This window comes from Anneissia japonica, unplaced genomic scaffold (assembly GCF_011630105.1).
Source record: "Anneissia japonica isolate Jap-2015-1 unplaced genomic scaffold, ASM1163010v1 scaffold736_len178028_cov180, whole genome shotgun sequence".
NCBI lineage: Eukaryota > Metazoa > Echinodermata > Crinoidea > Comatulida > Comatulidae > Anneissia > Anneissia japonica.
The window spans coordinates 6,357-17,536 of NW_022721178.1; the positions used below are offsets into that span (position 1 = coordinate 6,357).

Here is an 11,180-nt window from a genome sequence, read left to right on the forward strand (position 1 = left end):
CATATTAAAAATCATTTCATGATCACACAATTCACAGTAAAAAAGATAATGATAAATCGACATACTTTTTAGCCATATTTCACCATACAAAAATGTTACATGACAAAAATGTCTAAAATTAGATGTAGGATATTTTTTTTAAATTGTATTATAATATAAGGATGGATTCATTATTTCTATAAGAAATATATTGGAAACTAATAAGATAAAACACTAGAAAGAAAAATAAAACCCTTTTTTATTAAAAAAAATATGCAATTTGATGGTTTTTGTAACGCACAAACATTGTATGTCAAAAAATTTAGGAAGTTAAAAATGGCCCAATATTCCTAAAAAAGAAATATATCTGTTACTTTTAAATGTTTATCAAATTAGTGAATATATACAGTAAGAAATTAAAAAAAATTGGTAATCATGCATTTTATTTTTGGTGCAATGGAAAGTCATTGACCCAAATGTATGTCAAAATCCTGTTCGTCCGTTACATGGGAATAGGATTTGTAGTGTATTAAAATACAAACATGCATATTTCTTTTGAAAAGATAATCTAACTATCTTATAAATACCCCTTTTCCAAAACATTGATATCATATGTTCTGTTCCACAGAGTTTAGCCAAAATCATCTGTATTCTATTTTTCCATGAAAATGTTAGGATATCATGTCCATTTACTGTGAAATTACCCATATATATATTACAATTACATTACAATAATTTATTGGTTTTTTTTTCTTTTTCTTTTTAACACACGAAAATAACCTGATGCATTTTGGGTGATCAATAATTTCTTTTCCTTTCTTTTTTTTTAACTTTCAAAAATCCTTCTCTGAATACGACTATTGTAACATTTATACATACAAAACTTTCTTAATTTTCCACAACAGGAACAGTCCATAATTTCTTTTCCTTTCTATATTTTAACTTTCAAAAATCCTTCTCTGAATGTTACTATTGTAACATTTATATACATACAAAACTTTCTTAATTTTCCATAACAGGGACAGATGTCCTGGCAGTTGACAGGAGGTCCAAGATTCACCGTTTTTACACATCAGATGACAGGTCGGTATATTTAGACCATGATTTCCCAAGTCGGCGTAAAAATCTAATAACGCCATGCGGGTACATCCGTCTGACACTGCTTGATCTACCCCAGATGTCGTCTGATGCACTGGGCAGACCCAAACTTATAGTGAAGCGCAGCGGACCTGTTACCAAGTAAATAGAGGTCCGATGACAAAATGCACTGTTGCGTCCTATGCTACAAGAAGACATGCGAAACGGGAAGTCAATTATATCAATCATAGCAGATGGGGGGATTTTAACACGGGACACCACACCAATTTACTGTATTATGCAAGATTGTTTGAAGAATCCGATCTAGATGCACGGATAATAACATGCTACTGTATGCTCCAGGGCAGTCAGTAACAGTACCCGACAAATTACCTAACAAAGATTAGGCTCCTTGGGACCAACAACTGACAAGAGAATGAACTGGCAGTGAAAGAAGGAAAAGTCTATGACACCGCAATGTCAAAACTCTGTTTATTACAGGCATGACATTAGGTTTGGTGGCATTCAAATCACCACATGGTTTATACCCTCTGATCAACTTGAAACCCCCTACAATGACGTATACAAAGTAATGTCATCAAAAAGCATAAAGAAGTTCCGAGACAGCGACCTCGTTGACAAGGTAACATTTATGTTAGCTCATATTGACAAGTGGAATGGGTTTCTCTCATTCATGGAATGCAGGGATGACCAATGCACGCATTGAACGGCACATCCTGTAGTCGCTAAGGAAACACTTAACATAATACGTTCAAGAGGGATTCCCATCACCAATGACCGATGAAAGTGGAACACACTTCTACATGGTGCATGATGTTTTAAAATTTGAATTATGGGATGTGAATGATACAGCATTACAGCCATCATTATGAAGGTGCCTCATCTGCCCTGCATACACATTTTGTAGCAAAGCAGAGATTATTTCTCATCGTAGGAAATATCATCCTGGAAAGGAAGTCATTAAATTTATATACAATGGCTAGATTTGTGGGTTTCTTTTATGATCAGGGCTTTCTCATTTCAGCAATCAAATGATTATGTTACGTTACCTTGTTGTAGCAAGTTTGTCTCTAATATAAGTAGGCCTAAATTTAAAACCTCTGAATGTATACATTATCAGTCATTTAATAGACATTATTTGCAAATTATACTTCAAAAAATCAAATTTTCAATCATGCTCAAGTAGTTAAAAGTCACCTCAAATCACCTTATTTTGCAAGTTAGCCCCCCACCTAAATACTGATCCCCACCTTCCCACCCCCATCAGTTCCTTTCCATTTCAAGACCCCTATGCCACTGATGCTAGGGCCTGCTAGTAGGTAAAGTTTGTAAGCCTACTACTACTATACAGAATCAGATTGTGTCCTTCAGTCAAAATACAAATGTATGTTATTTTTAACACCGGCATGGTTGTAGTGCCTTCTCTTCAAAAGAATTCCTATTCCTGCATTTTAACAAATTTGAATTCAAATAATAATAATTCAAAATTTTTTCTATACCGGTCATATGTACAGTATGCAAATTTATTTAAACTTTAATCATTAAGATTATTCCTATAGATAGAATACCCGATCGCCAGTGGAAGGTCCCAAGGTGCATGCGCACATACTCTTTTCCAGTGTTAAAATTGGCTATTCTGATGCCACCACACGGTTGTCACAATAGCAAATTTAAGCTATGCTCTGACTCCCATAGACTCACTGAATACGTGATTGGTTGATATTGAAAACAAGCCATGCGGAAAATTCTAAGCAGCTCAGAGTACTATGCGATAGGCCCAACTGTGACTTATCCTAGATACCAAAGTAGGCCAAACATTGAAAAATTTTGGTATTCCAATGAACTGTAGCAAAATTAAGGTATAGAAGATTCTGACTAAAAAATGCTAAATAAAACAGAGAAATTGTACTACTTTTTTTTTTTATTTGCTTTAGCCAGGATATGCACTGCATACCTTGTTTGCCTCGACGGTCCGCCATTGTTTCCCATATGCTTAAATTACAACTGAAAATATGTTTAAAATTCTAGTACATTACCCATATGTCTAGCTTTCTTGATCTCGCAGGAAATTTTCTTTTGTTGTCGTCTACACAGCTTTGTTATATGATGTCCATAGATATGGCCCGTATTTGGAGAGATGAATTGGGATAATAACTGAACATTCTGAAATAAACATTTTTAAAAACGGTTAAAAGGTGACATTACAAATTCAAAACTTGATATATATGGCAATCATGCCCAAAATGCAACCATCCCCACTTCGATTTGCTTTAGTAAAATACTCATCAAGTCCTCAAATTATGTACATGTCCCACTCTGCTCTTTGCTGTGTGTAGCAAGCTGTTGTTTAATACATCCTGAGGAATATATTGTTGCTAGGCTATAGCTCTTCTGAATGCAGACAACAAACCTAACAAATTTCACTTTATGCCACTGGTGAACAAAAGCCAGGCGTAGAATAGCATATGTGCCATTTTGATTCATATCTTCATAACATGTGTGAACAAAATTGGTGGCCTGACAGTACTAACTGGTAGTCTGGTAGATGTAACACAGCCTGTTCCATTCATTGATAGATAACCAATAATCGTGTCTTGGGTATTCTATCAATAAAACAGGCCCTCTCTCAACAGTACTGACATTAGCAGTTCGCCCTTGGACCATTCAGCCTTCATCAGAAACTGAAGAAACCCTGTTGGACAGCCCCAGGGCGCTTTTCGGCAAATTCAGTTGCCACCACTGTGTATCCTTAAATACACAAGTAATAGTTCTTGGGATTCTCTTTTAGGTCCACCCATTCAGATCAACTGACTGGATAAAAAAATATTACATTATTCAACTTATACCGGGTATGTTAACATTTTTGTGTTATTTATTTTGATATTTTTTCTGTTTTCTTTCTTACACAGCTTCTCTCATTCCGGTATGGCTTTTTGCTGCTAAGAAGCAATGGATATTATCCAAGATAAATATATAAGAAACCAATGTAGTCACCAACCTTATAAGTAACTGGAACTCTGTTTTGGCATAAAATGCACTTTGGTTTCTCCCCTACATATGGATCATTCATGTCAGACTTAGGCTAGAAAATAATAAGAGAGTTTCAAATGACTACACATAAAGGCAGCTACCTCCATCACCAGGCAACTTACCACTGATGCCACAGCAGCAATTTTTGAAAGATAAAAAAAAATTTTGAAAGATTAAAAAAAAAAAAAAAAAAGGAACCCTCAAGAAACCCAATTGGGTTTGTAAGAGAGACCAGAATAGAGTAAACAAAAATGATAAAATGTAATGAAAGAAATCTGAAGAAAAGGTATACAAAATTGACACAAAACACACCTCTTAATCTAACTTAATTAGATATGAAAATTTGAAAAAAGCACACCAGTACAAATAAAGCAGCAACAACAATCAACAGCAACAGCAGCAGCAACAACAATGATAAAAATAATATACAGTAGAACCCCTCATTTACGTACGGGACAGGCCCAGAGGCGTTTGTAAAAACCATTCGTACGTAAAATCGGGCTTGTGTGAAATTCCTATGTATTTACACTACTAATATGATAGGCTGGGCTAGGCTAGGCCTGGACTTGAATTTTGTTAGATTGGAACCAAAACTCCAACTTGTGCTCGAACAGTACTATACATACTTGTTAATATGTATACAAACTTTATTAATAGGCCTATATGACTTATCTTCTAGCTTACGAAGAAACACAGCCCTGCGGGCGCCGCAACAGGGCGAGTAACTCAACAACGTTTTTCACTCTTCACATTAAAAACTTAGGTTTAAAATATGGTCTTAGTTAAAAATAGAATAAGCTTACATAATCAACATTGTCATCAGCCTGAGATGTTACAGCATTCCTTCCAGTGGCCATAGACGATGTGTGTATCAGCCTGGAGAATCCAGTCATTTTCAAACCTACAAAAAAAAAAAAAAAATACCAAAAATAATATTAATAATAAAAGTCCCTTTGTTTGCTTGCCTGGAATTTTTTCATACCTTGTTGCTACGAAGCAGCCAATTCATATTCTTGACAGCAATTTGACCTCTGAAAGGTCACTGTTGTCAAAAAACAAGGGCCTAAGACGACTGAAAAGCGGAGTTTCCTTCTTTCGTCCTGCCGGGTAAAATCAATTACTTTAGGCGACGTTTGTAGACTAACCTACACGTACCAACGTCCGCATGTTGCGACGCTCGAGTTTTACTATTCAGCGTTTTTACTATATTTCTAGGTTTCCTATTTGTACGTTTAATCGGCCCATGTCTCAGCCACAATATTTTGAGGCCAATATTATTTACGAACCCAGTTAACCTTATTTACTAGCCTATTTCAGCATGCTAATTATTACATTTAGGCGACGCTTGTTGTAGACTGGCATACACGGTACCAACGCTAATTTTTACTATGTTCCTACGTCAGCTCGAGATGCTTGAATATTACAATTCAGCGTTTTTACTATAACCATGGGCGGTATAAATGTCAACTCAGCCCAAGTCTCGGCACAGTATTTTGAGGCCTATAGTATTTACGAACCCAGTTAAACTTATTTATGTCAACGTGCTAATTATTACATTTTAAAACAATAATTAAAAATATATTATACTAGGGGACCGCGAAACTGTGGCCAAGTTGACTTGGTGCCGAGCTGACTCGAATTCGATCATGCTTACGTTGTGTGGTGCGTTGGCAGTCAACTCGCCTCTACAAACTCGCCCCTAGAAAATTTGCCGCCTTGAAAACTCTCCATACTAAATCATCTCACCAAATAAAAAATCCTACTCTAGGCCTAGACTAGCTAGGATGGCATAGGCCTAGCCTTGAAGGGACGAAGTTCCCAATGAAAAACAACGTCGCTCCTTGAGCTAACATTGTCTATTTAACATCACAATAATTCATTATAGACCTATAGTTGTTTTTTGAATTGTACTCCACAAATCTCAGCTGAGTGATACCTTGAACAACTCGTTAACGTATCTATTGTCGTGACGTCATGGCTCGCTGGCTCACACTTGTGATGTCTCGCACTTGTGATCAAATAACACGCTGGCTCGCACTTTGGCAACACTCTTTGGCAGTCAACTTTCCCCTAGAAAACCCGCCCTTGGAAACTTTCCCCATAAAAAAATGTACACTTCCTAGACCATTCAGTCTTCAAAATAAAAATTGTAAACTTTGGTAATCAACTACATTTTCCACATACATAGAAATTTTTGAAACTTTATTAAAAAAAACCTAGAAAAATAATTCACCACTTTAGAAACTTTCTGACAAAAATGAAAAATTACAACTTTGTCACCCAATGAGAAGTGTTCTAATATAGACAATAGGTCGTGTCTCATTATTTGTTATATTTATTATTCATTATTTTCACTTGACTCGCATAAATAATCGAAGAACATATGCAATTGTACTTCGCAGCACTTCACTTGCAATTTGCAATTTCTAGTTTAGCGAATTTAGTTTTAAAGATTGTCACAGGAGCTTGAAAAAGTAAAATATAATATTGTTTTCTTACTAATACTTAGCATGGTTTTTACAAAGGCATCCAGGCAGGAGAATATATGAATAAAGTTGTGTTGGTGAATTATGTAAACAGTGTAGATTATAATGGGACTGATGCTTCAAATTTATATTTACAGACGAAATATAGATATCTTATTTTGGGAGATTTCAAGGGAGCAGCAGACATAATTTTATTTTTCTTTTAATTAGAAATTTTCATTTTTTTTTTATTTATTTTTTTTTTGTGGAGGTGGATGTGTTAACTGGCCAAAAATAAAATTTGATTTATATTTGAAGTCATCATTAATGGCAAGCGGCAGATCTGCTAATAAACAACAAGGTACCAACAAAATCTTGTCTATATTATGACTGAGCAATTCAGGAACATTTTTTGGCAGTTGGTGCAGGTGTACTGTACATTTTCACTTTCATTTCAACATCCATCCAGAATTTCATAAAAAGCAAATCCAGCAGGATTGTTCTAGCTTTGAAACGCACTAAATGCCATAAAATATAACATGTATAGAAGAGTCTTAGTGAACACTTCAGCAGACAATTACAATTCAGAGCTGACCTAACAAGCATTATACTCTAAAAGCCATTCTCTCCTGGTCAAAATTGCAATATCTTTCATACTGTCCATTTTTTACACGAATATAATATTTTTAATTTGTTATAAATACTGTCATGTCTTTCAGTTTTGTGTAAGTTACTGTAAGAAAAAATTTTGTGATGTATTTATATGATCATGAATAAATGAATGTTGAGTCTTAAATCCTGTGGGAGTGAGTTTTGATGATCCTTTCACTGTTTTGAAAATGTTTTCTTCATGCACTGATAAAAACCAGCTTTTTCTATTTTTGGCTCGGGGATGTGCACAACCTAATGATACTGATTTAAAGGCTCGTTTATAATAACCGAACACCCCTCACTTTCTATGCGAACCTGTTAGTGGCTGAACAAGAGACTCATCTAATGTCGTTCCTTGAGCCTTTAATAGTAGGTCTAGAATATTCCTATTAAACGTTCAGTTTGTTTAGTTATTTGGGTTCATTGATTCAAAAAATTCCTTAATTGTTCATACTTAATATTGAATTTGAAATAACTTTCTTCGGGTTCTAATAACCTTGCTTTACAAAAGTAATTTTCAATTTTTTTTTGCACACGAACCCAAAATAAATCAAGCCAAGCGTCCACTAATTGAAAAATTAGTGGACTGTGGGGGATAGGCAAATAACTTTGGGAGTTGCAGTAATGATGTCACAACTAACTTATTTTAGAATGATGTTGACTAGTGTAAAGATGACACAAACTCAACAGCTAATTTTGAATATATTGCAATTTATTAAACAAATGAAAATACAAAGTTGAATATCAAAATTCGGAGAGAGAAAACAAAGTGATGCTTATCCTATGAAAATGGGAAACCAACTGACCTATAAGTAGGGATTTTTTTTATAAATTGGAATTAAAGGGGCGTGAAAGGTAGGTCAAGTTAACCTGTGCATACCAATGTCATGACCAAAACACATCAGTTGTCACTGGTATTTAGCAAAGCTAATAAATTGGGCCTAGGTAACTGTACCAAGGTTATTACCATTATAATAATAATAATAATAATAATATTGTAGTTTTGTATAGCGCACAAATCCATCTAATGTAAGATGCTCAGGGCGCTTGAAATGTGGACTAGGAACTCGATCAATGACTTTCTTCGCCCCTACCCCTTCGTGTCTGTGCTACCCGGTAACCCGGTACTAGCAACTCTCGTCGTCCACCACAGGGGCTGTCTGTTCCAGTACACCAGGGTATCCCTCTACTTGTCTCGAAGGATGTACTTGGTTTATTATAGTGCACACAAGCCATTGTATTCACCAGGGAGTTGTTATTTAGAAGGAGTCACAACACATATCTACTTATCTACAGCCAATGAGCGAAGCGCGGTGTACTGAATCTTCAAAGAGAACCGTTATTAACTGCCTGTCTTTTGTCAATAGGGTACTTTTCCGACGATCTTGCGCCCACAGTTGTTAAAATTTTGTCTTTGTAGAGAAAATAATTTCGTGACAAACGACCAGTAGAGCATGCGCAGAGTTTTTTTTATTCAATTTTCGCTGTTCAATAAATTTGCATCTCAAGAGAGTTTTACGAAGAACAATTTACAAAAAACAGCATAAAAATTCGCCTTTTCTTTAAAAAGTTACGACTATTTGAAGTGGAGCTATATGTGTTTGTTCGTACACCGTCATTTGTAATTTTCATGGGTTTTTGATAAGTTTTAATGCTTATATTTTATATTTTCCGGACGTATCTCCGTTTTATAACTAGGACAAATAGTTTATGCAACTTGTTAACTATCATTTTCTTTATGTCTCATTTTCTTACAGTTTCGTACAGAAACGTAATTTGAGTTCAAACTGAACATGTTTTCGTAGTAGGGAAATGATATAGGGCATATTTGTTGTATCGGTTTGAGGCTAGCATGTAGTTGATAACTGACACTCTCTCTAGTTGCCATGCTTTTTCGTCACGCACAAGCAGGTTTTCTGCGCATGCTCATATTCGGTAATTGAACCTCGTTGTTATCTACCTCTCTGCTTTCTTATCTTGTCGGAAAAGTAGACTGATCAAAAGAGAGGATTTTGTTGTGACTCTTTCTAATTAACAACTCCCTGTATACACTAGCTAGGCCTACAGATATCCGAGAAAACTTGTTCTACCACCAGGTTATATAGGTTAGAAATATTGAGAATTCATATGGGATCAAAACAATACAGGAAATAAAGTTCAGTACTGTACTTGAATGATGGTAATTTATAAATTTAAACATTACAATATTAATATGCCTAGGCCTAGGGGGCTTAGGCCCTCTAGGCCTAGCCTAGCTAGGATTGATCAAGTTTTTTGCAAGAAAATGTGTACTAAAGGAAAAGTGCATTATTGTCCATTCTCTATGGCACAAAGAGATAAATAAAACGGTTTAAGGCCTATCTATGGCTAGGCTACTACTACTAGGTAGGCCTAGGGGGAATTCGGCCTAGGCCTACCCCCAGGTCCCTTCATACAACTAGGCCTAGGCCTAGCCTAAATGCATACTATAATAAACGTCCTAGCTAGGCCTACACACGAAATATCTTGGGTGCTCTCTATCTAAAGTAACAACAATATTAATTTATGAAAATAAATTAAAACACTTACATTTTCTTGTTATTCTCCAGCCAACTAGGCCTAGGTCGAATTGCTGAAACATGTTCAAGCAAGTTCAAGTAGGCCTAGACCTCCCTTTCCACCCACATGCAACAGCCCTTCGCAACGGTAGTGGCTATCAGCACTGCCGCAGTGCCAAAAAGCTGCCGTTTTCTATCGACACTGCCGCAGTGCCAAAAAGTTGCTGTTTTCTATGGTAGTGGCTATCGGAACTGCCGCAGTGCCGACATCGGTATAATTCATAATTCATAATTTTATTTCACTCAAAACGTAATGAGACTGATTAGACAAAAATATGTCCCTGTACAAGATGCCTTCCAGAGAAACAATGATAATGTTAATGGCAAAGACATAATAATAATAACAATAATAATAATAATAATAATAATAATAATAATAATAACAATAATAATAATAATACAGATAATAATAATAATAATAATAATAATAATAATAATAATAATAATAATAATAGTAATAATAATAATAAATGAATAAATAAATAAATAATAATAAAAAGTGAATGATAATAATAATAATGAATGAAGATCAAAATATATCATTGAAGTGAATTCAGTTATTTATTAAAACAAGATTTGGAGGGCTGGACTGTCATGAAGGTGTTCTATTAATGATGTTCTAAATATTTGCCTTTATTATATCAATAATTGATTAGGTCTACCTTGGCCTATATTATTATTATTAACATTATATTATATTTGTTTAACAATTAGTTTAAAAAATTATTTCTAATTAAATTATTAAATGTATACAATATATATTATATAGGCCTAAGCATATACATAAAACAAAAATTAAACAAACAACAACAACAATAATAATAATAATAATAATAATAATTTTACGATAGTTTGATTAATGAAATAATAATCAGCATATTAAATAAAATTCCGTCCATGCAAAACCTGCTTTTAAATAAAAACGTTATCTATTTGATTCTGTTTTAAAAAATAATCTTATAAATTATAAGTTTATTTTCTGCCATAATTTTATGCACATATGCATATTCATGTTTTCAATGTTAATCTGGTTGATAAATAATATATTTAAAAAAATAAATAATAATAATAATAAGAATAATAAAGGTGCTCGAATAATGCTTTAGTGAATAATTAATAATACTTCAATAATGCTTCAATAGGCCAATTTATGATAGTGTGATTAATGAGATAATTGTTGATTAATTTATATAAATATAATACGTAGGCCTATATTCCATTAATAATGACAGCATATTAAATCAACAATACGTTGTAAATATAAAATTTGTTTGGTTTTTATTTTCAATAAAATTTTACCTATTTTAATCTGTTTCCAAAAAATATTAAATTATAATATATACATATATATATATGTGTG

At 34.0% G+C, this 11,180-nt stretch overlaps 1 protein-coding gene across 1 annotated transcript in view; it reads right to left on the bottom strand.

Moving 5' to 3' along the window:
* Positions 1-9,947, bottom strand: part of LOC117111486 (28S ribosomal protein S18c, mitochondrial-like) — a 12,344-nt gene extending 2,397 nt beyond the window's left edge. Inside the window, exons 1-4 of the mRNA XM_033254404.1 lie at positions 9,792-9,947; positions 4,911-5,008; positions 4,076-4,159; positions 3,114-3,240 (exon numbers count right to left, since the gene is read on the bottom strand). Coding sequence (XP_033110295.1) covers positions 3,114-3,240; positions 4,076-4,159; positions 4,911-5,008; positions 9,792-9,843 — 361 coding nt within the window. The 5' untranslated portion in view covers positions 9,844-9,947. The remainder of the gene's footprint in view (positions 1-3,113; positions 3,241-4,075; positions 4,160-4,910; positions 5,009-9,791) is intronic.
* Between the last annotated feature and the right edge of the window lie 1,233 nt (positions 9,948-11,180).